Raw genomic sequence first — 26,544 nt, forward strand, 5'->3', positions numbered from 1 at the left:
GTCAGCAGAGCCTGGTACATTCAGTAGAGGCAGTTTCATATGCAATCATCATTTAGCATAAAAAAAAAAACTCTCGAGTGCTCAAAATGTACAGCAGGAAAATGGGTCAGGAAAACTTCACACTGTGGAAAGCAACAATCAGGAGCTCTGACCACACCATATACATAGGAATGTATTTAAATGAACATACAGTCATAAGTGATTTACATATACCAAGCATTCCTATCGTCCTACTAACTAGACCAAGAAAAGCGGAGTAGATTTTGTTCAGGTGTTCCAGCAATGGACATTTCAATTTGTTACTGGGTTACTCTAAAAGTCCAACACCAGAAGCAATGAGTGGAAGTAGCTGTCTACTGAGGACTTAACTTCTAGAATGACTAGTTCTAGTCCTTGACTTGTAGGATGACAAAGCTACCTCTCTGGATTTCCATTTAAAACATGAGGAAATAGCTGCCTTGCATATTCCACACATCTAGGCACTGAAGTAGTCCCATTTTTAAAAATCACAGTAAACAGGAATTAAAATTCTCTATAAGATAAAGAGGTCCAATAAACACCATGTCATGTCCTCATGGGTTATTTTAGAAGCTGTTTTAAAGGGTGAACAATACTAAAGCCATGGGGACAGGGTGCCTACTTGTAGCTCACAAGTATAGAAACATTCACTATACCTATTCATAAGAATAACAGCCTTACTAATGAAAAATACTCAGAGAAGTATCTATTTTCATGATATTGAGTAGACACATATGAAACTTGAAAGATAATATAAGCATTATTTACAATAGCTAAGATGTGAAAACAACCTAAATGTTTATTTTTGGATGAATAGATAAAATAAATGTGTGTACATTGTGTATATGCATGTTTGTGTATATGTAAGTGGACTTTAAAAAGAAGGAAATCCTGCCATCTGTTACTGAAGGACAAAATACCACAGCCCATAGAAGCAGGCACTTGAATATATTGGTTTCTAGGAGAGAAAGATAAGGACCTCTCATTCAATGAATTTTACAAGTCTGTGTTATATACCATCATGCCTAAAGTTAACAATCCTGTATTGTAACTTAAAAAGATCTTATGTTATATATTCTTAGTACAATTAGAAAAGTAAATAAATAACTGAGGTGGACACATTGGCACGTGCTTTTAATTCTAGTACTCTAGAGGCAGAGGCAGACAGATCTATGTGAGTTCAGGCCTGCCAGTCTACATAGCAAGTTCTAGGCCAGCCAAAGCTACATAGCAAGATCCTACCTCAAAACAAAAGAAAACAAAACAACAATAAAGCACTGATGTCCAAGAATAAATTTTTCCATCTCTTATCATAAGGATCCCTCCAAAAAGAAACAGAAGACTATTGCTAAGGGGAAGGGAATGGTCTGTGAGAGTAGTCAGTTAGATTTTTCCATGTATTTCATGAATTTTTTTTAGAGTATTATAATGGTTGGTACAAAACTACTGGTGAGTTTCTAGGCTTAATTATCACTTACATTATAATTTCTGTAGATACAGCTTTCATGATCATAATTAGAAATGATCTTATGAGCCACATGTTGTGGTACATGCCTGTAATCTCAGTACTTAGGAGGCTGAGGCAGGCAATAACAAGTTTAAAGGCCAGCCTGTGCTACAAATTAAGACTTTCTTTTTATTCAGAAAATAATACAAAGAACAAACTTGTATATCAAAGAAATGGCATCTTAAATAATAGGAAACAGGAATAAAACAAATTACATAAAAAACAACCAATATATTGAAAACATACCTTATTCCAGAGAGAATATCATAGGCATGAAGATCTAATATATTTGAGAGATGAACTCTAAAAGAAAGGAAATGCATTTAAACAGCTGAAAATTTTGTGAAATATATCCAATTGATTAAGAATAAAATTTCAAATTGGCACAGTGGCACAGGTCTAAAATCTCAGCATTGAGGAGGTAGATAAAAGGATCTGAAGCACATCCATGGCTACAGACTGAGTTCAAGGTCAGCCTGGGCTACATGAGACCCTGTCTCAAAAAGAAAAATCTCTAAGGATCTTTATCAAAATATGTAAACATAAAGATAATCAGCCTTGGAGTTGGAGAGAGAGCTGAATGGTTAAAGCATCTGCTGCTTTTACAGAGGACCTGGGTTTGGTTCTCAGCACTTCTTGGTGGCTCACAACTGCCTGAAACTCTAGTTTCAGGAGATCTGATGCTGTTTTCTGACCTCCATGAGTATTAGACACACATGTGGTACACATACACACATGCAGGCAAAACAATCCTACACACAAAATAAAAATAAATATTTTTAAAAACTAGCATATTACATTTAGGTAGATACATGAAATGACAGGCCAGAAAAAAAGAGAATTCTACCTAAAATTCCTAAAAGTAGCTGAATGGTAAAGATCAGGCAAATAAACAAACAAACAAACAAATAAATAATTACTTGTTTAAAAAAAAAAAAGAAGGGAGTTTTCCTTTCCACTTCTTACTGTCCTTCAATTATAACTCCACATGCTTTAAAATATTTTTAGAGTTAAAAACGATCTAAATAACCTTTTCTAAGCAACTATGACCCCAAATAAAAGAAGTAACACATGGACAGTGGTTTACACACATTCCAAATGCCTTTGGGATTTTCCCAATTCTTTAATTTCTTCTTATAATAAAATATGTAATAGAAAAATACTAGGACTAGAGAGAGATAATATAAAAATACTAGGCTCAGTGGTTTAGAGCACTGGCTGTTCTTCCAGAGGACCTGGGTTCAATTCCCAGCACCCACATGGTAGTTTATAGCTGTCTCTAACTCCTGTTCCAGGGCATCCGACACCCTCACACATACATACAGACAAGACACCAATGTACATAAAATAAATAAATTATAAAAAAAATGCTAGGATTCTAAAGCTGAGCATGGTGGTGTATACCTTTAATCCCAGCACTTGAGAGGCAAAGGCAGGTGTATCTCTGTGAGTTTGAGGCCAGCCTGGTCTCCATAATGAGTTTGAGGACAGCTATATAGTGAGACCCTGTCTGGTGGTAGTGGTGGGGATACTAGGACTCTGGGGCCGGAAGTACAGCACCTTGACAAAGCCTATGTAAAACTCTGGAATCAATCCTAAATACCAAAATACATACAAAAAACACCAAAAGGAGTCAAACCACCAGGGTGAGAATTAATATGAGCTCCCTCTGGAGCCACACATCTGATTGTACTTGTTCAGAATGCGGGCACAAGCAGAGTAGAGTAGATAAGCTTCCCAGTTCACAATGCTGTCAGAACAAATGCTTTCTCTGAAAATTAGTTATGACTGAATCTAATTAGGAACGCAGCAATTCGAATCACTAAGAATCAACTTCAACCAGCGCTTGCTTTAGTTTAAATACACAGATAAACTCATAAAACGGGTGACTGATTTTCAGTTTTAACATAAGCCCATGGGAGAGCAGAGAACAGCGACTTCATAGTTAAACTAAAATGAAGGGAATATTTCAAAGAAGACAAAACTACAGTCAAAAGTACATTTCAACACTAGACCCAAGCAGCTTGTCAGACATTTCTAAATATATTTTTACAAGGAAAACAAAGTTCATTTGTCACATGCAAGATGTGTAATTAAGCATACAAATGTAAGATAAAATATCTCCTTTAGCTCAGAACTGGCCAGCTATGCTTGCCTTGTTCACTTGCACCCAACAGCCACACACTCAGGACAGCACTCTAGGAGATTATGAACGCTTATCTTAGCATAGACAGACAAATTCCCATCTTATTAACAACAAAGACCAACATTCTATGTTAATATACTATATCAATACTTCAAATATTGGACATGCTAGATGTTCTGAGCCAGGAAAATGATCAGGCAAGGAAGCAAATGTTCTGAGAATGAAGAAATTTTTGAGTATCAATTTACACTAAGAGATCAAAATCCTAGCATTAAGCATACTTCCTTTTCCATCTTACAGTTAAACAATTATCAATAAAGACAAAACCACACAAGTTCATCATCTTCACTTCAGCAAACAGTTTAAAGAAGTCTATATACCAATTCTGTGACTGGCCAGTTAGCATTAAACACCACCCTTCTAAAAACAGCCCTGCCCCACTGTGACAGTGTCCTTGAAAACACCATCATGTAGCGATAACTCTGCTTCACAGCACATCCTTTAGGTACTTCTAAGAATGAAAAGACCAACAACAGAATGTTAATAACAGAGTGTCAGAGTCTCTAACCATATTCTCAACAGTCAGTATAAGAAGATAAATCATAAATCATTGAAGTTTTTATGAATTTTTCCCCAAACTAGCACTGTCTTGAACAAGAAAGTCTGTATTCATTTAAAACATGACTAGAAAAATTTTCATGGCATTGATTATGTTCATTTAATTTCTTCCTTCAGAAATAAAAATATCAGATATTTTCCAAGACATTCAAACAATAAGATCAAAAAACCATTATCATTTTAAATTAAATAGGGAAATAAATCAAAGAAGGGAAAAAAACCCTCAAAAGTTCATTCTTCTCCTACTGTCTTAGACAGCCTGCAGCCGCAACTTTAGAGAGTGCCTCCTAGCCATCTTTTCTAATTCAGTGAGTCTTTCCACAGGGTTCACCAGGTCCACACAGCTGCCGTATTTCCAAAAACTTGGTGCTAAACTCTAGCACTAAGGTTCCAAACGTTCTCATTACCCTTTTTAAACCCACACCCATCCTACTCTACCCAAGTCTTTCCAACCTTCCTGTATGCCGTAAACTTCAGACACTAGACCACAGTGAGTCCACCCCTCAAGTGTCTCACTGCTGTGAAATCTTTTAGTAACTCCTTGCTGCCGACAGAAAATCCCACGTGTCATGGCACTCATGGTCCTTTATGGAAGACTGCTATACCTTTCCTCTCAGCTACATGCAGCCATGTGTCCTAGTCACTCTAAAATAGTATCTCTGAACAAAAGGCTTCTGTACACCTGGAAAAATCACCTGTACTCCAGGCGATCTGGAAAAACATCCATTCACTGTTTAGGACTCTAATCAAATCATTTTCCTAGTTAAGTTTTCCCGTTTTTCTTCATCAAGAAAAATTGAATGGTCATTTCTCTGCCTTCTTATTCTTAGAGAACTCTGTGCAGACAATATTTCTGTTGTGATATATTAAGAATATCTAAGGTGTTGCTTTTTGCTTGTTCACTTCTCAGTTTTTCCCAAATGACCAGTGTCTTAAAAGAACTTGTAACTGTCCCTTAATCCTGAACCCACCCTGAAATGCCTAGAACCAGTGGAAAATTGAAATGGTTAACTTATTATTGACCAGCTGCATTTTGATTTTCCTCTGTTCAATTCACTTGAATCTCTAAAATTTAAAAAAGTCCAGAAAAGATAAGAATGCATGCCATCCAATGTCCACTCCTACTTCGGAAGTCTATGCAGCCCTTAGAACTAGTACTTGCCTGCCAATCCACTTCAACACTGCCAGTAAGACAACCCCACACATGATTCTTACTCCTGTTTTTACAAAGTCAAGGTGAGCTTTTGCTTATACATGCTTATAGCACTTTCGCTTCTGCCAACCTCAAAATACTAACGGGATTAAAATGGTAAAAATAAATAATGACTCCAATTATTTTGCTAAGAACTAAATCTCTAGTTTCTACACTGGGAAGCCCAAGTTGCCATATATCTCAAGGAATTTGGGGAAATACTTAACGTAAGATTCATGACCCAATAATAAGACTCCTATGCATAGCTGATCTTCATGGACAAGGTCTCTAACTTAACTCCAGTGTTCCCAGTAAGGACATGTTATTTTAGTCTCAGATCCACTGCCAACAGCAGATAATGAAGAACAAGAAGATAAATATTTTCTTCACTTGCACCCTCATTCTTAAGTAATAAACACTGCATGATTAATATTCTTGTAAGAGAGCAAATGTTACAAATACATGATGAATGAAGTCATTACACAATAAGCTAATAAAGAGGGAACTTTATTTAGAACATAAATAATTTCAAAGTGGAAATAAAGAAAATATGAACTGAATATATGCTGTCACAAGAGAAACACCATTACTGATAGGTATGATTCTTAAAAGCTAATTTAAGCGTTACGAAGATGTCTGTCATTTAGAAAGGAAAGAAAATCAAGGCAAAAACAAATATAGACTGTGATAGGAAGAAGACATACTGAGGAATGGCTCAGATCATGTGTTAGATATCATACTTCTACAGTAGAGATGAAAAATCTGGAAGCACATGGATAGCAGGATCACACCAAAGGCATTTGGGGCGCCTGCAAATGACTACCAAATTCATTCTTCAGCTGCACACATGCTCAGAGCAGCTGCCTCTGTTACTGCTTCACACTTCTGTCAGTCTGTCAGCACCTCTAATCTTTGCTATTGCAGCAAGCCACACAGCTAAGGCTTCTTCTGAATTTGACAATGGAAGGCTCTCTCAGCTAGAGTCTGGGTGGCACTAGACTGCCAGCTGTGTCTCAAAAGGGTCTATTGGCTACTAAGCCACTCTTGTTTCCAACATGAGCTTAACAAAATATCCTTGCACTGAACTTTTCTGAAATCATGCAGCATTCAATGGAAAACAGTTCAATCTACAAAAGTACAGGTCACAGAGGCTTTTAAAAGAGTAAAACTATTTCAGAAGATTATGCACATCTTTATGAACAGAATTACATGAAGCTATTAGAAGATGTAAATAAAGAGATGCATTAAAATTAAACATAAAAAAATCCATGTATTCTTATTACAGTTTCTTGCAACACTAAGGTTTTAAAGTATTAAAAACCTACTTAGAGGCCTTAAATTAAGATTCCTGAATATGAGCTGGGCAGTAGTGGTGCATGCCTTTAATCCCAGCACTTGGGAGGCAGAGCCAGGTGGATCTCTGTGAGTTCAAGGCCAGCCTGGTCTACAGAGTGAGATCTAGGACAGGCACCAAAACTACACAGAGAAACCCTGTCTCAAAAAACAAAAACAACAACAACAAAAAGATTCCTGAATATGCTTTCCCAGATTTATGTATCATAGCTGTGTAGTTCTTAGCAAAGATACTAACTAAATATAGCAAATTAATTTGTAAAGAGTATTCAGACAATATTTAGGTCTGACTTTAATGCATCTATGTCCTTATTACATCACAATCAAGTTATCAATTTTTAATAACTAAAGGCTAAGTTACTTGTTGTTGGTATTAATAATATTTTTTTCTTTTCTTCCTCCCTCCTTCCACCTCATGTAGCCCAGTACATCCTTGAACTTCCTACATAGTCAAGGCTGATCTTGAACTTCTAGCCTCCTGCCTATATATCCAAAGTGCTGAGATTATAGGTATGTGCACTATGCACAGTTTATGAGTGCTGCAGTCAACTCCAGGGCCTTATTCATGTTAGGTAACAATCTCCCAACTCACATGTACCTTCAGTCCTAGTAATAACTTTAAAAAGTACCTTGATCTTTGAGTTTCTAAAACCTTCCCCAGTCCATTTATTGATCTGAAATAAAAAGCAAAAGGAAAGGGTTAAAAAAAAAATGGTAACTTTTTAAAAAAGCATACAAAATCAATCATTCCAAAAATAAAAGTAAACAGATACAAGTGTAACCAGAACTAGTAAAAATTGAAAAACAAACTTGCATTTTTTTATGGATCAGATTCTTTCTCTTCAAACCACAAATCTAGCACAATCTAGCTGTGCATTTAAGAAAACTTGCTACTCAAAGCCTGCCATACAACTGGAAGGCTAGGCAGGACTCTCAGTTATAAAAGGTCCTTCACTTTAGGAAAGGGGTAAGGATGTGACTCAGTGGTACAGTCTTTGCATAGCATGTGACTTGGTGGTACAGTGCTTGCCTAGCATGCATAAAACTCCTAGGTTTAACCCCAGCACTGCCAAAAAGAAAAGGAAGAAAAAAGATGATTCATAAGAAGCAGGGATTCCTAATGTTCTTGTATACTAAAAACTTTTGCATGACAGTCAATTTTAACCCATATACTTTGTAGAAATGGTGACTACAGAACACAAAATAAAGGAAAATGGTCCCCTTTGTATGCCACAAAAGACACTTTAATTCCTTTAAACACCGTGAACACCAATGTATTTTTAGAGGATTAATTATCTTTTCTTTACAGATACATATCCAAAGTCTGTGCTGCTTGTTGGGTATGTTCTCACGGGTAAGCCTTCTTGTGTACAATAACTCTGAGGTAAGTCTCACTTTTGGACTACTTAACAAGAGTCTTAATCTTCTCTTCAAAGAAGCCAATCTCCATTGTAGTAACAGCTCAGGAAGCGTTTACTAAGGGCCAGGCACTCTGCATGGCTCACCAGCAATTTCACACGTCTCTTGTACTCTTACTAAGAGCCAGGCACTCTGCATGGCTCACCAGCAATTTCACAGGTCTCCTGTACATTTACTAAGTGCTAGGCACTCTGCATGGCTCACCAGCAATTTCACACGTCTCCTGTACACTTACTAAGTGCCAGGCACTCTGCATGGCTCACCAGCAATTTCACACGTCTCCTGCACCACTTAAAGCAAACTTATAGGATAGGTTTAAATCTTGTTTTGAAGATGACGTTTAAGAAGCTTAAATAAAACCCCTAAGAACAGTGAGAAACAGAACAAGGATTGCAACCAAAGTAGACTTCAATTCCATATTCCTAAACACTATACAATATTACCTGCCTTGTACAGGAGACATTACTTTTCATAGTGAAACCTAAGGACATTATTATTAAAATAAGAGAAAAATATAAAAGAAAAAGTACAAATGTCTTTCTCTTGTAATCATAATCACTACAAATGACCTCTTTAATGAGATATATTTTTGATTCAGTTTTATAGCATATACTATATAAACTAGTGGTACTATAGTCAACATGTAAGGTAATAAAAATTTTATTAAATATGCTAGTGCTAATCCATTATAGAAAACTCTATAGTCACTAAAAGTGACCAATAGGGAAAGTTACTGAAATATATGGCAGTGTCTAATTTAGGTCTTACAAAATAATTCAAGACACAATCCCTGAACTTTACCCTCATTTGAAAAGTCCACCTTTGGTTTCAAAAGGAATGGAACTCTCCAAAATAATTTTGATGGCTATTTATTAATAACAGTATGATTCATATTATTCTATTTTAATTAGTTGTGCACATAGGCAATGTAGATATAAGGCAAGCTGGAAGACAAGTCATTGTTGACAATTAAGGAAACCAATAAAATCAAGGAGGATTCAAGTGGAAGAGACAAAATTTGAGTAAGGAAGACTTCATTAAGGAATAGAAGAAGCTGGGCGGTGGTGGCGCATGCCTTTAATCCCAGCACTCAGGAGGCAGAGCCAGGCGGATCTCTGTGAGTTCTAGGCCAGCCTGGACTACCAAGTGAGTTCCAGGAAAGGCACAAAGCTACACAGAGAAACCCTGTCTCGAAAAACCAAAAAAAAAAAGGAATGGGAGGAAAAGAGAAAATAGGCTCTAAAGGAGGGGATGGACTCAGAAACCAGCAATTGAGAAAACATTATGAGTGGGTGGGACCTGGTAAGACACATACATGAAAAAGTGAATTAACCATCTTAGGGTGTTATGGAGGCTTGACCTTAGGAAAGAGTCAAAGAAAAGACAGGAAATGAAATCTTATAAAGGGAGTTAGTGGGCCTAGAATATCAGCCTAAAAATTCTGCACTTTGTTTTGCAAGCGCTGGTGAATTATTTCATACATTCCTATTTATTTAACAGTCAATTAGTCAAGAACAATATATGTGATTCCTTAATGATCCTTGAAGTCAGTCAACCTTGAATCTTATTTTATGTTTCTATAGAGCAACAGTCATCGTAAAAAATATTTTACATATTAAAATTTAGATCTGAAGGCATTTAACATACTTATAATTTTCACTGTTCTTTAAAAGTGAATTAGGTTTATTTTTAATTGACATATAAAAACAGTTCATAAAGATGGGGTGCTGTGTAATATATGTACAGACTGACACACTTAGGTAAACATACCTATCTCCTCCAACATTCTTTCTTCTGGCTTTTAATATACAATAGTCAAATGCTGTCTACTGTACCTGATAGTTGTTCTTAATTTGTTTAGCTCCTCTTCTGAAACCAAGTCTGTTTTATTGATAAGAATCATGTCTGCCAAAGCAACTTGCCTAAAAAGGCAAAGAACAGAAGAAAAATGTTAAGAAATCACAAAAATGTTTAGAAACAACATTTCAATTAAGAACTAGCTTGGGTTCAGTTTATTCCCAATCTACTCATTCTACAGAAGAATTTCATATATCACTATGTAAGCTCATCCAAAAATTATTTGTTACTAATTCTATAAAGATAAGCCTCCAGAGTTTTTAAATCAGAGAATAATTTTCAATTCATGGTGTATGTGTGTGTGTTATTAAAGAAAAGTATAAAATCCAGATATCCCTTATGACAGAAATAAGGATAGCCTATTTGATAAAAATTGCAAAATTTACCATGATTTTCAAAGAAATACAGAGAAAAAGTTCACTTAACATTAAAAAATTTGCTTTATATTACTATACTTTAAAAATATATCAAGATCTTATGTAAATATCTTCCCTATGAATATTATTGTTGTTGAATATATTTTCTGTGCCTTTGAGTTGGTATTCTTCTCCTTCTTCTATCCCTATTATTCTTAGGTTTGGTCTTTTCATGGTGTCCCAAATTTCCTGGACGTTTTGTGTTATGACTTTTTTGTCTTTAGTGTTTTCTTTGACTGACGAATCTATTTTCTCTATCGTGTCTTCAGTGTCAGAGATTCTCTGTTCCATCTCTTGCAATCGGTTGGTTATGCTTGTTTCTGTATTTCCTGTTCGTTTTGTCAGGATTTCTATTTCCAGCATTCCCTTAGCATGTGTTTTCTTTATTGTCTCAAATTCATTTTTGAGATCTTGGAATGTTTCTTTCATCTGTTTAATTGCTTTTTCTTGGCTTGATTTGATTTCTTCCCATTTTTTGTTCATTTTTTCTTCCATTTCTTTAAGGGAGTTTTTTATTTCCTCTTTAATGGAGTTTTTCATTTCCTCTTTAAGGGAAGTTTTTATTTCCTCTTTAAGAGAGTTTTTCATTTCCTCTTTAAGGAAAGTTTTTATTTCCTCTTTAAGGTAGTTTTTCATTTCCTCTTTAAGGAAAGTTTTTATTTCCTCATTGAGGGAATGTTTTATTTCTTCTTTAAGGGCCTCTATCATCTTCTTAAAGTCATTTTTAGGGTTGATCTCTTCTGTTTCTTCTGTCGTGGTATGTTTAGGTCTTGCAGGTGTAGAATCACTAGGTTCTGATGTTGCCATATAGGTCTTTATGTTGTTGCCTGTATTTTTGCACTGGCGTCTACTCATCTTTTCCTCTGTGCGGTGTATTATTGTTGTAAAAGAGATACACAGAAATCCTAGTTAAAGACTTTAACTGATAAAATGCTACATAACAGATTATTTTTCTCAATTCTTCAGGAAATTCTAATGACTAAACTACTAGTTTCTATTTCTGTTAAGATATAAATATAAGAACACAAGCAAAATTGAAAAAAATAACTCCAGACTGTATATCGTAATCCTACTTCTGTTTAAGTAAGTTGATGTGGTGGATAACAGAATGCACACATTTCCAAATATTAACAGCTACAGTCTTTAAGTTGGAGACCTTCCATTTAATCTTTCACGGAATTCACAACTTTCTGATATTTTCTATTTGACTTATGTATATTTTCTATAATAACCATTTTGTGAGGAAAAAGTTGTAATCCTATTTAAATTAATTTTAATTTAAATCACAATTATACAACAACACAATATTTAGGAAGGGCTACAAAAGAATTATCAAACTCCAAGATAACAAGGACTCATTTGCTTACAGTCTTTATGTCCTGTGCTGGGATCATCTGTAGCAAATCCCAGGAGGCCTCATTCTTAAGCCTAGCAGCACATTTGGTTTCAAAACCTACATCCCATTAGTGAAAATATGCTTAGGGTAGGAAAACTAATTTAAATACTTGTAAGTCTACAGTCAAAACAATTAAGAATACAGAAGTTATTAAAAATCATTTTAAGTGCCAAGTCAAAAGTCTTTCAGTATTTGTTCCTCTGTATTGAGTACCAAGTGAGGAGTGAGGCAGTGTCTAAGGGAGCAAATTAACCATCTTCAATTCCAGAGAAGTGGCATGAAAATAAAATGCTTCTAAATGTTAAGAATCTTCTAAGTTCATCAAAATCAACTACATCCTGTGCCCACCATTCATCTATCCCCACAATATAAATGGTTTAAATAAAATGCTAGTTATGAGTCCGTGATGGGCAGGTAGCAATAATGTGTGGGAGGAAAAGAAAGTAAGTTTGCCTTAACTATCTTCATATTGTTTTTCAGGTTTTTTGTTTGTTTGTTTGTTTTTATGTTACTTTATCTTCTTCTAGCTGGTTAGCAATCAATATAAGCTTTAAATATGAATACCTAGTAGCTTCATTGACAAGGCCATCAGGTTTTTCTTCAGTTAAATGCTGAACAAAACAAAATTTTAAAACAATTACTATAATACAATACAAAAATCTAGTGTCAACATAAAATATTTTACTTTAAAACTATTGTTTTTTTGTCTTAATGAGACTTTAAGTTCCATTATGAAATACAAATGCAGAAAGATTTAGTTAGTTACTATAATTGACTTAGAAGGCCATTAGGTACTTTTCATCTCCAGAAGCAGCCCTTCTCTCAATACTATTTATATCCTGAAGTCATCTATGCCATAAGGTTACCAGGGGCTGTCTTCTGTAAATTAATGTTTTCAACCTATCACCTTACCTCTCAACAGAGACTCTCTATCACAACAAAAAGCTGGCTACTGAGGACTACAGACAACTCGATATTAACATTTTACATTCTAATAGAATTTTATAAATATTTAATTGTGGAGCTAGAGAGAGAGATGGCTTAGCTGTTAAAAGCTAGACTCACAACCAAAATAAATTATTTCACTTTTAAAACATTTTAACTCATTTAGGCATCATGACATGAGAAGTAGCTATTTTCATTTACATATATAAAAACACTTAAATCTAATGCCCTCATCATCACAGAATACTGTTTTACATACCACCACCAGATTATTTTTTATTAAAAGTACACCTGATAGAAGTAAAGTGAACACAATTTAAAATCTTTTTTAAAAGCTTTTATGCCATGTACAACCAGTCTTATTTAGAATGTTACTTAATACTTACATAAGAGCATATGTAGAATTATGTACAAATTATATCATATTTTCTCAGGCCGGTTTCACAATTCATGGGGAGGTGATTATTATAGCTTAGGATTTAAGACACACTGAGGATTATTTAATAGACTTGGTTAAGACTACAGAGGTGATCTTTTTTTCTTCTAAACGTTTACCAAATACCATTTAGGTACAACAGAACCAATCAGAACAAGTCATGATACTGACATAGTCATTTCCTTTTTTAATCCAATTTTATAAATTCAACCACATACTCACTCCCTAGTTACAGAGTTCACAGACCATAGAGTGTATCAATAATTATTCCACGCTAAAGGACCAAGTGTAATATTAATATTTTCATAATTATTCATGGCTTCTTATTGTTAACAAATCCATTTAGCATTATATACTCTGCATCTAGAGAATAAAGCTATCATCAGTCCCTGGAACAGTCTATAAATGAACTGTAGTTAACACAACCATTTGTTGACATAATAGACACATAAATTCTGTTATTTGAAAAATGCTATACACATGTAGCAACACATCTCTTTCCACGAAGCAGTCAAAAATGATACATCTGCATCTGGATGATCCTATACAACATTCTTTAAAACTGAAATATTGTTTAAGATGCTCTACTGGAAGCTTCATTTGCATGCATATCAATAGATGTATCTGATTGTGACTTTGTAACATGTAAAAAAGATATTAAAATTAACGACTTTAAAATTTTGCTTAAATGGAATTTTAAAAACTTGGCAGTTTCACAAAGCAACTTACAATGTTTTGAGTCATTTATCTAAGATAAATTTTTACTCAGAGACTAACATTTGATTACCTTCTGACAGGTAAGAGATTAAAAACAAAAATACCCTAAAAACTCCCAAAAGAAAAGCCTGCCAATATGTACAACTTGATTACAAGTACATGTGATAATTACAGAAAGAAATAAATGCCCTGCCGATGCTCATATGAAAGCTTTCTAAATATGAAAAGTAGTAAATGTAGATTAACATTTCTTTTTCCGGGCATGAGCCCTACATTTCCCTTATGAAAGTTCTACTTCCCCAAGCCAAGCTTAACAAAAAAGGTCAAAACCTTGTTTGCTATGCAGAAAATATTTGGTCATAAGTCAGACCTCCATTTGTAAAATAACAAAAATGTAAATTCTGATATTCTATTCTACCTATACAGGTATACAATGAAAGTTTTATAAAAGTTAAAAAAAAAAATCACCTATCTCCAAAGGATTCCTCATCTCTGCTAGAGATTGTAGCTTTTGTTTATATTTCAAAACAGGCAATAATAATTTTAGTACTAATGAACCCAACAAACCAACATATTCAAAGAGTAAAGGTTCAAACTTCCAATGTGCCCTACCACGACAAACAAAATAAGGAGGTGAGATGGTAGCCAATGTACACAAGTTCTAATTTCGCAGGAGGAGTAAGTTCTGGAAATTTATTCTGGAAAGCTAATTACAGCATGGCAACTATAATTAGGCCTATGGGATGGAATAACAGAAATTTCCCAAGTATCAAACACTGGTACCTATGTAAGTGGGTGGACAAGGTTAGTATCTGATTGCTTCACAATGTTTTAGAATATCTACACAGACAGATCAGGGTAGCAAATTGTATATCTTAAATCTATACAATGTTTATTTGTGGCTTATGGCTCAATAAAGATGGGGAACAAAAAGAAATCATTAAAAATAAATTACTACTATAGTCACAACTTCAAGAAGGGCTACAGGAGTTCTTTCCTGCAGAAATAAAGAAAAGCAGGAGCAAACAAAGAAAATAAATCAAAATGGTCTAAAAATTCATTAACCAAGAAAGAACTGTGTGCTGACCACAGTGGAAACAAATTCAATGTCAAAGATGTCAGACATCAGACAAAGAAAAAGGAGAGAAATAGCGGCATGGTTTTTTGTTGTTGTTTTTGTTTTTTCACAAGGAGTGGTTAGACATCTAATGTGGTTTCAGCTTGGAAAAAATTATGGCATAATGTCAGTCTATTTATTTTTCTGGACTTTTCCAAGCCAAACTGATTTCTTACTGAATTGTTTCAATGGCTTGTGCAATACAACAGAAGACTCAGAAAGGAACCTCTTACTTGACCTTTTATGTGTAAACTTCATTCATTGATTCTATTGCATTAAATGCTGTCACATTTGTAGAACTGAAAAGAACAATGTCAGTGCCTAGATGTCAAGCCTTGAGAATAGAGAGCTGTCATTTTAAGTTGTCCAATTCTTTGCCCATGATTAAAAAATGAATATTTCAGATCAATGGGTGACAATCCCATTAGAGTGATAGCCTATGATATCAATTACCACTTCAGTTTCAATTTGGCTGGCTGGCCACAGGGTACCATTTCTCAGCTTTACTTGTGATGGGCTGGCTCTGTGAAGCATGACACCCTTAAATTGCTGCCCATTATCCAACTGTCATTACTTGTACTGCCTCAGAATTCTCTGAATCACAAGCAGCTACTGAGGTCAAGCTTTGCAACCAGAGGAATTGAACAAGTTGGCAAATTCTTTATATAAAGGCAAAGTTATTTATCTGACATCTGACTTGGAAAATCTAAAGTTTCCATTATTCTGACAGTATGTCAGTTTTGTGTAGGTATATTGATTTAATAATTTAAGAGGTTTTATCAAAGTGGCAAGGGGTTAAACATATACTGTGTTTGCATTATTCAAAACACTGCTTTGTTTTGGGGTCTCTATCATGCCAGTAAAAGATTCTATGTAATTCCTCTCTATATCCAACTATATATATAAAACTATTTCTGTAAGTATAAAACACTAGAGTTTGACTTTAGGTAAAGCATGTTAAGTCTATAAAAAAAAAAAATCAATGAAATGTCCTAGCTGCTATCTTATGTACCCCAAATTTGTTAATCAACTTATAGAGGAAATTAATTCAAACATACCTATAAAAATGTTCAAAATGAGCCAGGTGGCTGTGGCGCACACCTTTAATCCCAGCACTCAGGAGGCAGAGCCAGGTGGATTTCTGTAAGTTCGAGGCCAGCCTAGTCTACAGAGTGAGATCTAGGACAGGCACCAAAACTATACAGAGAAACCCTGTCTCAAAAAACAAACAAAAAAGTTCAAAATGAGGAAATTTAAGTTTTCTAGTGGGTTTTTTTTTTACTATCTCCATTTACATTTTCTTAAAATATGATTTGAAAATGGCCATTAACATTTTTTTCAGTTGAAAAGTGCACACTCACGCATACGTATATGTGTTCTTCTAAGTCAGTCTGTTTCTCTCTTTCTCTCCCTTCCTCTTCTTCCCTCCCTCTTACCCAGCTCTGAATGTCTGTAGTTAAATCTATGTTTAAAGACTTTTTTTTTTTAACAAATTACAACTATTATTTTTAGAAGAAACCTATTAAGCAAGGTGTGTTGACCCTCAACTATAATCTCAGCACTCAGGAGATCTAGAAGAAGGATTATAAGTTTGAGGGCAGCCTGGGTTCCCTACCAAATTCAAGACTACATTGGCTAAACAGTAGGACCATCATACACACACATACACACACACAGAGCCATTAGAATTTTTCTGAGTAAAACTATAATATTTGCAAACTTCCTTTGAGTCCTATTCCATTCATAAGTTTAAACTGTAAACTCTAGAACAGGATTCAAATGTCTCAATAGGGTACTGAGAGTTGGGGGTGTAAAGGGCCAGTAAAGTAGACTGACAGCCATCTGGACAGACTTGATAAATGTTCCCACAACATCATTTCATTGAAGAGTTGGAAGAAGGACCAACATAAAAATTAAGTTTAGATACATCAAAAGGTAAAACACCCAACTAATGTTTAAGCACTGATTTTTAACTCCCAAGAAATTCTGTTTGTTTCCTGAGACAGGTTCTCACTATATATAGCACTGGATGGCCTGGAATTCACTATGTAGATCATGCTATCCTCCAACTCACTGACATCCACTTGTCTCTAGCTCCCAACTCCTGAGACAAAAGGTGTGCACCACCATACTCAGCCTCCATGAACTGACTGCTTGTTCCAACCCGTATGCCCGCCAGGTGGTGGGGTGGAGGACTGGCGCTAGGACAGAGGTAAGCTTATTCTCCAATGCCCTGTGCAACATTTCCATTTCTTGAAGAATTTTCTCAGTTCACTTGAAATCTGGGAAGTGCCATTTTATCTTATGCAGCAATAAGCTTTTAAGCATTTTCAGTGCATTTTATAAATTGAAGCTAAATAAATACACTCTTAAAGACCTCAGCAGTTGGCAAAAGCACAACTGAGTATCATTTAATAAAGAATCTCTTATTATGCACTAATATTTATTTTTTTCAACATTAAACAAATCAGTATTTTGTTTAAAAAAACTAATTTATAGTTCATGTTTGCTAAGAGTTCTTAACAAAAACTAAGATCTCATATATTTTATTAAGCTGATTTTTTTTTTCTGTAGTGGAAATGGATTCTAGTGACAAGTAACACATATCCAAACTTTACACTGACCCTACAACCTTATTATAAAACATTATAATAACTCCAATTTTTATCATAACACCAAACCAGACTAAAATAAATACTATGTTTAAAACCACATAATAATGCCGGGCAGTGGTAGCACACACCTTTAATCCCAGCACTCAGGAGGCAGAGGCAGGTGGATCTCTGTGAGTTCGAGGCCAGCCTGGTCTAGAGTGAGATCCAGGACAGGCTCCAAAACTACACAGAGAAACCCTGTCTCAAAACACAAAAACAAAACAAACAAACAAAAAAACTACATAATAATAATATAAATACACACAATCAAAGTGTATCTTTTACTTGGACTATTATTTTGAAAAAGGTTTTTCTTAAGAAAAATTTAACAGAAAGAGAAAACAATACAACCAACTCCTCCATTCCTACTCCTTGACAATTAGCAAGTTATATTTGCTCAACTTACTTTTAATCCATACTTTGAATCTACAACAGTTACGATACCTACAAAGAAATAAACATGTTAGTTACTCTTTAAAGTTATCAGTTTTATGCAACTATACTTGAGAAGGAAAATTAAAAAAAAACATCCTTTAGTTCACAAATACTATTCAATAAATTATTTTTTCTCTTATCAATATGGCAAACTAACTCAATCTCAGGAATACACAAAAATGTTTCAAATATATATTGAATGACTAGCTCTGTTTTTAAGAAACTAGAACATTTATAAAATTTAAAAATTAAGTCAACAATAAAACTTCTTTGGTATTTAAAAGTTTAAAGTCCGAACTAAGACACATTCCATAATATATAGTGAAATAAGACAAATTATACAAGACAGGCTCTTTTTATTTTCACAGTCAAAATGAGGCTTTTCTAAGTGTTTAAATTATTGTTTAAAGAATCTGAGACATCTTAGGACATTATATTCCTAACCTCTGCTAGTAGCTAAATTCTCAAAAGATCAATTAGTTCAGTAATTTCTGAATATATGTCAAATCACTTTGAAAAATGTAACAGTATAATGTGATATCTATGAAACAAGCTACATGATACACACACACACACACACACACACACACACACACACACACACACACATATATATCTGCCTAATGAAACCTAGATTCAATGATTCTTACCCTATAGTCTACATGACTAGTTTAAAGAAATATAAAGAGGAGAAATGAATATAGTTGCTACACTAAGAAGGTAGTATCAAGCTTATAAATTTATACAGACTGACATTGTGTATGTATGTGTACAACATTCTGAAATCTTATCTTCAAGGAAAAATGAAAGCAAGAATATGATCTTTCCATTGTCTTCTTGACTAACTACAAAGCTTTAGCATTATACTATGTGTGCCATGGCAACGGAGGACACAGGCAATCTACGGAGGAGCATTTTGAAAGAAAAGTCTCAGTAGAAATCCTGAACCAGAGTTGAGAGCAATACCTAACAGTCTGGTTTTATCACTGTCTAGGACTTTAGAACCCCTATGAACAAAAATTTGATTCATCAAAAATTAAACAAGTTTGAGAAGAACAATGTTGTAGGAATTAAAACTGCAATATAAACAAAATGAGTGCAACCATAAAATAAATCTTAATTAAAAACAAAAGAAATTATTTTAGCTTACCATCAAGATAAATATCACTCCCTAACTCAGCATCAACCCAAAACATAGAAGCCACTGCACCTGAAAATACATAATATAATAATATTCTTCAAATTGCAAAACATGATTATCAGTCTTATTTTTCACCAGTGGAGTCAGTTGCTAAACTAAACCTATATGTCAATCTTTTTATGAGAATTACAGTGATAGGACTTTTCAAGATCTGACTGCATTCTATTCCTCTCCCTACTTCTAAAAACAATAAACTCTTAGCACTCATCACACATCATGCTTCTACTGATGCCAAGATAATTTACCAATATATACTGTGAAATAAAATTGGACATAATAGCTGAAAATACATGCCATTTTTTATTTCCTGAATATGATTATCATACAATTTACAAATAATAAATTCTTCCCAAGAAAAAGCAAATAAAACACATTAACTCCAAAAATCACTTGCCCCAAATAAATCAAATAACAAGAAAAATTACAAGTTTGCTGGTGGTATTCATTGTCATATATTTACTTAGTATTGGACATAAAATTTGCATCTGAAGAAAAATTATTTCTAAGAGAGAAATTAAAATGTTTTTGACAGGAACTGGTTTCACACAAAACCACGCATTCTGATTAGTGTGGCACGATACAAGGAAAAGGAACTGACAGCAAGAGAAAGCATTTGAGTTTTCAAAGCATCCCCGTCCCAGTTAGTGATGGTGCTGTCTGAAAGAATGAGCACAGGGGCAAACAAGGATAACTGAACTCATTCCACTGTCTAAAGCTGTCTACCTCCTCTGACAAGATGTGGTCCTGCTAAGCATCACTCTGTGTCAACAGTGAAACACCTGTCAGCTGTTTACAGTGATTACTCATGCAAGATATAGCAAGGGCCACAAGATCTAATGGTTTCCTGATACCTATTGATTTTTTCCCAAAAACTTAATAGTTTTCCAATTTGACTGAAATAGGATTTGTGAGTAACAGGAGCAGAATCAATGTCTGTCCTCTTCAAGGAAATTACTTTACCATGACAATTATTTAGCTAAGAACTGGAGAGTGTCAGTCTCCTAAGCGAGAAACAACTGAATTGCCAATAAGAATTATTTCCACTTTCTTGGCTAAAAACATGGTTTTAATTAATAAAGGAAAAGAAAGTAAATTTAGCACATCATGACACCAAACAATAAGATACAAAAAAGTATTAATTTATTTACTTAGCCAAAGACATAGGTATGTTAGCATCATACTTTCATAACTTTAAAACCTTACTGCTTTTTATTCAAATAAATGGCTTGAAGCCTTACTTCTTAAGAGGATGAATTGTAAATGTGTATTACAGTTTTTACTCTAAATATCATTTACATCTGATACAATCCTTACAGGATGCACAAGAAAGAACTATTTGAACTATAGATGTAGGTGCTCAGGAACAGTAAAGATGAGGGAATGGAGTAAGTGATTCTTCTCCCCACGGAATATTAGGCAATGTCTGAAGATAATTTTGGTTGCTTCTAGGAATACGCTACTGCAGGCAGAACTAGGGGTGCTGTTAAACATTTTATAATGCTCAAGATACACCCCTCACAGAAGATGACTGACTGGTCATCCAAAACATCATTTGTGTCAAGGCTGAGAAATTATGAACTACATTATAGAATCTCCCTTCTTCAAAACCTGATAAAAAAAAAATGTTTAAAATATCAAAATGTTATCAGAACAACCAAATAATAAGAAAAGATCAGTTCCCTAACCATAAATTTAAAAGTGTAATAGTCAAAATTGGAAACAAAGTTCTCTGTGAGTGTGGTGGTTTGAATAGAACGGCCCCACAGGCTAATCTAGTCGAATGCTTGGTCATTAGGGAGCGGTGCTACTTGACAGGGATTAGGAGGTGTGGCCTTGGAGGAAGTGTGTCACCGGGGATGGGCGTTGGGCTTTCAAATGCTCAAGCCAGGCCCAGGGTCTCGCTCTTTGTGTTGCCCTCAGATTCAGATGTAGAATTCTCAGCTACCGTGTCTGCCTGTGTGCTGCCATGCTCCTGATAAAGAGGATGATGGACTAAACCTCTGAAACTGTGAGCAAGCCTTAGTTAAATGCTTTGCTTTATAAGAGTGGCTGTGGCCATAGTGTCTCTTCACAGCAAAAGAACCTGGCTAAGACAGTGTGTTACTGTGGTCTTTACTAACTCAATTTCCACCCACAAGAGAGGTTGCAGAAGAACAGTTTACAAAATCCTACTACTTATCAGAAACATCTCCCCCAAAGGCAAGACGTAGGACTAACTGGAAAGCAATGGGGGGGGGGGGTCAATGATAACCATAAATATTTCAAGAATAAAAATTTTAGTCACTTCTGTGTCAGGGGAATTTGCTTTGTGGGACCATGGACAAAAGGAACAAGAGCTCTGAGGTCTAATGATGCCCCACAGCAAGGGCTGGCTATGCACTACCAGATGAGTGGAACAAACCCAAGATAGCCACACTGGATATTCGAGGGCAGAAGCTAATAGCCATTTTACCTCATCTGTCTGTCTGGTCACTCATTTCCACTAGCTTCTCATTTCAGGTGTCCCAATAATACCCAGTTTTCAAACTGGGGCTCAAAAAAAAAAAATTAGGATAAGATAGTGAAGATATTAAAAGGAATTCCTCATCAATGCACACAGGTAAAGGAAAGTCATCTGACCTCCCATCTGGGGTACAAAAGTACATATGTGATTTCAGCAGAGGAAAACAAATACAGATAAATGCCAGGAAGGGAAAAAGAATGGAGTAACTTAATAGCACAACAAATGTCAAAGGATTCATTCTGCAAGGAAACGATTTAAGAAATCAAATAAAACTTTGAAGTAGCTATTTATAGAAAAAATATGAAAGCAATACAATACAAAAACAAGCTTGAAGGTCAAAAAAAGAGCAAAATAATATTCTGAGGCTTTGTATCACTAATGAAATATATTTGGAATCAATTTAAAATCACTATTGTTTAACCAAGAAATTAATTTACAATAGTAAAAAACAGATAAGAAACAAATATGAGGGCAATTATTGACATAAGGAAAGCATAAGATTATCAGAGTAAGGGGCTGGGGATTTAGCTCAGTGGTAGAGTGCTTGCCTAGCAAGTGCAAGGCCCTGGATTCGGTCCTCAGCTCTGGGAAAAAGACAAAAAAAAAAAAAAAAAAAAAAAAAAGATTATCAGAGTAAACATAGCTGCAAAAGATAAATCAGAACAATTAAAATAGGGCTAAGGGCACAGCTTAGTGGTGGAGAACCTACCTAGGATGTGCAAGGTACTCAAAAGCAGTAAAAAAGAAATCAGAAGCCCGAGAGATGGCTCAGCAGGCAAGGGTGCACATTGCCAAACCAGGACCCACATGGTGAAGAGAGACAACTGGCCACCATGGTGGAGAGTCAACTCCCGCAGACGTGTACCACAGCATATACATTCAGATTCACTCTCTTTAGTCACAGTCATTCACTTTCTCTCCCTCTGCCTCCATCACCCCCTCCAGCCCCCTTCCCTTGTAAACATAAATATATAAACAAATTAGTATGACTTAAAAAAGAAAATCAGACTAGTTAAAAGAACAAAATAAAATTCATTATGAAGAAAATTGGTCTCATTAATATAGAACCAAATAATTTGACAGAAAAAATATTTACAGTAATAAAAAAAATGAAAACATCTTTAAAGTATAGGGGAAAAATGGCTAAAAAGAAAAACAAATTCCCACATTTTTACCAGACCATAACTATTTGAGGCCTGACCCTAGTGACTTTTGATGTATTTTGTAAACATTAGGGATCTAGTTATTTTTTAAAAAAATTTTATGTGCACTAGTGTTTTGCATGCACATATATCTGCACCATATGCTATATACATATGGCACATACTCATACAAACACCCACACATACATCAACATAAAAATAAATCTTTATAAAAATAACTTATTCCTGTCAATAACTCTATCAATTAATACAACTTTAAATTCTATTTACAGCTTAAATGTCTCAAGAAGCACACAGATGACTCTTACAGGACACAAGCCAGAATTTCTCCTCCCCTGAACAATAACAAAAAGTAAACCCACAGTGAAGCTTTAGGGCTGGTGAAATGCTCAACAGGTAAAGCAAGAGCCAAGACTAGACCCGAATTGTCCACGGAAAAGCTGGTGGGCACGGTCAGTCACCTGTAACTCTTCATGGGGAAGTAAACAAAGAGAAGGTGGAGATAGGGAACTCCTGAAACAAGCTGGATAGCCAGACCAGCAAAAGTGACAAGCTCAGCTCTTAATTCATTGAGAGACTACGCATCGTCAATACCCAAGGTAAAAATCCCACACACATTTGAATATGCATACATGTGGTGATATTTTATTTGTTCATTAATAAATAAAGCTTGCCTGGAGATCAGAGGAAATAGCAAGACATTTTAGCTAAACACAAAAGTCAGGCAGTGATAGCACACGCCCTTAATCCCTTAGCAGGCAGGATCTCTGTGTGTTCAAGGCCACACTAGGGAACACAAGTCACACCAGGGAACAGAGTCAAGCGTGGTGACACACACCTTTAATCCCAGTACCAACCATAGAGACCTGGAGGTCTGTACAGACAGACAGAAAGTGATAGAGCTGTGTAGGAAGAGGAAGTGAGGCAGCTGGGCTAAGAGCCAGTGAGAGGGCAGAACAGCAAGGCAATAAAGCCTGGGTAGACAGGAAATTGTGCATTTGGAAGCTGCAGAATTGGTGAGGTAAGGTTGGCTGGTGGCTTTCCCTATTTTCCTGATCTAAGGCTTTCATCCCTATATTTGGCTCTGTGTTTTTTATTTAATAAGACAGCTTAGAAATCTGGCTACACACACATATATGGATGTACATCACACAAACATATGCAAAAATAAGGCTTTAATCTCATTTAACTATTTCTCTAAGGTATCAAAGAACTAAATGCTGGTTACTAATAATGTCATTTCTTACCAGGATCTGCTAGTCCAGTGGTCTCCAAGAGTATGTAATCAAATTTCCCCTTCTTCTGCATCAGATTCTCTATAGCTCTAAGACCACTGTCCCTGAGAATACCAAAAACATAGTAATAACTGACTACCTAAACATTTTAAAATAGTCACAACACAACACAAAAATATTTTCAGGTACACACACACACACATACACACACACACACACACACACACACACACACACACACACACACACACCAAAAAACAAAACAAAACCTAAAAGCAAAGGGGATGTTATCTAACAAAAGTCAGTATTTATTTTACAGCTTTATAAAAGAAAACCAGTATAAATAATGATGAAATTTATTGTCTAGAGTAGTTCTTAATAAAATTAAAGGAGGATATTGTCACTGCATACCTTTTAACTCTAGTCGAACTAGGGTACATTGTAATTTTCTTAAAAAAAAAAAAAAAAAAAGTCAGCCTCTCACTATGCAGTCAACCTGGGCTGGAACTGTCAATCTTCCTGCTTCTGCCTCCCAAATGGTGGGACTACAAACTTTTATTACCTGTTTTTCATTCCCATAATACCAAAAGTTAAGGTAAGTATTGAATGTGGTGCCTTTTGGTTAAAAAAAATCTTTATAACTATTTCCTCTTTCCAAAAAGTTTGACTCAGTTTCAAACATCTACGATTGTAAATAATGCAGGAGAAATTTAATTCACTATAATATAGAAAAATCAATAGCACGTGTAGTAATTATCATTTATCCAAGAGTTTATCAGATAATTTATCTGAGTTGTTCTTATTTCAGGTACTCTTCTAGGACCAATGGTAGCTTAGTAAACTAAAAAGAAACTGCCCATGAAAACTTAAGTAGTAACTTAACCTAAGGTTCTTTCTCTGTTTCTCTGTGTGTTTATGTGTTGATACTGGGATTTGAACACGGAGCCACACATATGCTAAGTAAGCACACTACTACTGAGCTACGTTCCCAGTCCTCCTTTTACTTTTTATTTTGAGACAGGATCTCATTAAGTTGCCCAGGCTAGCTTTGGCTCACTTGGTAGCTCAGGTAGGCCTTTATTTGGGATCCTCTTGCATCAGCCTCTCAAGTAGCTAGGATTACGAATCTGTGTCACCAGGACTAGCTGAGTCTTCCCTCTTTCTTTTGTGTTTGCATGTGTAGGCATGTGTGCATGCAGAGGACAGATACCAATGTTGAGTGTCTTTCTCAATGGCTTCCCACCTCATTTTTCTCTGACAGGGTCTCTCATTTGCTCCTGGAGCTCACCAGCTAGACTGCCCAGTAAGTAAGCTTCTGGGATCTACCAGTCTCCCTGTCTACCCAGCACTCGATTACAAGCTCACACTGCCACACCTGACTTTCCATGTTGATAATGAGGTTTTAAACACAGGTCTTCAAGCTTCTGTAGGAAGCACTTACCACAGACATTTCCCAGCCCACAGTTACTCTCTCTTATGAGAGTAAACTTATTTTTTTTTTTTTGTTTTTTGTTTTTTGGTTTTTTTTTTTTTTGGTTTTTCGAGACAGGGTTTCTCTGTGTAGCTTTGCGCCTTTCCTGGAACTCACTTGGTAGCCCAGGCTGGCCTCGAACTCACAGAGATCCGCCTGGCTCTGCCTCCCGAGTGCTGGGATTAAAGGCGTGCGCCACCACCGCCCGGCAAGAGTAAACTTATTTTTTTAGTTGAAAGAGACGGAATACTTAGGGGCTGGAGAGATGAATCAGTAGGTAAGAGCAATTGCTGATCTTCCAGAGGACCAGAGTTCAATTCGCTTTTTACAACTGTCTGTAACTCCAATTTCAAGGCATTCAGCACCCTCTTTGGACTGTGTGGGCACCATGCATGAATGTGGTACATAGGCATACATGCAGGCAAAATACCAATACACATAAAATAAAAACTTTTTAAAGAAAAAAAAGAGGTTGAATACTTGGAAATAAGATAAATGACACATTAAATTCAAAATAATCTTTTTTTTAACATGTGAAATAAGACTCTGAAAATAATTTTTAAAAATTCAATGAAAAAGCCAGCATTGGTAGTGCATACCTTTATCCCAGCAGGAGGCAGAGGCAGGTGGATCTCTGTGAATTCCAGGCCAGCCTGGTCTACAGAGGGAGTTCCAGAACAGGCTCCAAAGCTACACAGACAAATCCTGTCTCGAAAAACCAAAAAAAAAAAAAAAAAAAAAAAAA

At 35.4% G+C, this 26,544-nt stretch overlaps 2 protein-coding genes across 8 annotated transcripts in view; one reads left to right on the top strand and one right to left on the bottom strand.

Moving 5' to 3' along the window:
• Positions 1-26,544, top strand: part of LOC121823128 (uncharacterized) — a 56,861-nt gene that overhangs the window by 22,225 nt on the left and 8,092 nt on the right. For 2 of the 4 annotated variants that reach the window (XR_006064459.2, XM_076561512.1), the window contains 2 exons: positions 8,144-8,218; positions 23,366-23,692. Coding sequence is in view for 1 of the 4 variants with exons in the window: in XM_076561512.1 (XP_076417627.1) it covers positions 8,144-8,218; positions 23,366-23,449 (159 nt within the window). In the remaining 3 variants the exon portion in view is untranslated. Of the gene's footprint in view, positions 1-8,143; positions 8,219-17,231; positions 17,350-23,365; positions 24,226-26,544 lie in introns of those variants that run through there. The other 2 variants (XR_013047916.1, XR_013047917.1) reach the window with 2 other exon arrangements.
• Zng1a (Zn regulated GTPase metalloprotein activator 1A) overlaps positions 1-26,544 on the bottom strand; it is a 49,173-nt gene that overhangs the window by 15,448 nt on the left and 7,181 nt on the right. For 3 of the 4 annotated variants that reach the window (XM_076561486.1, XM_042262067.2, XM_042262068.2), the window contains exons 4-10: positions 24,341-24,432; positions 19,377-19,436; positions 18,198-18,235; positions 12,487-12,533; positions 10,089-10,175; positions 7,464-7,508; positions 1,772-1,828 (exon numbers count right to left, since the gene is read on the bottom strand). In XM_076561486.1, coding sequence (XP_076417601.1) covers positions 1,772-1,828; positions 7,464-7,508; positions 10,089-10,175; positions 12,487-12,533; positions 18,198-18,235; positions 19,377-19,436; positions 24,341-24,432 — 426 coding nt within the window. Of the gene's footprint in view, positions 1-1,771; positions 1,829-7,463; positions 7,509-10,088; positions 10,176-12,486; positions 12,534-18,197; positions 18,236-19,376; positions 19,437-24,340; positions 24,433-26,398; positions 26,500-26,544 lie in introns of those variants that run through there. The other variant, XM_076561504.1, reaches the window with a different exon arrangement.

The sequence above is a fragment of the Peromyscus maniculatus genome, chromosome 1 (assembly GCF_049852395.1).
Source record: "Peromyscus maniculatus bairdii isolate BWxNUB_F1_BW_parent chromosome 1, HU_Pman_BW_mat_3.1, whole genome shotgun sequence".
Lineage (NCBI taxonomy): Eukaryota > Metazoa > Chordata > Mammalia > Rodentia > Cricetidae > Peromyscus > Peromyscus maniculatus.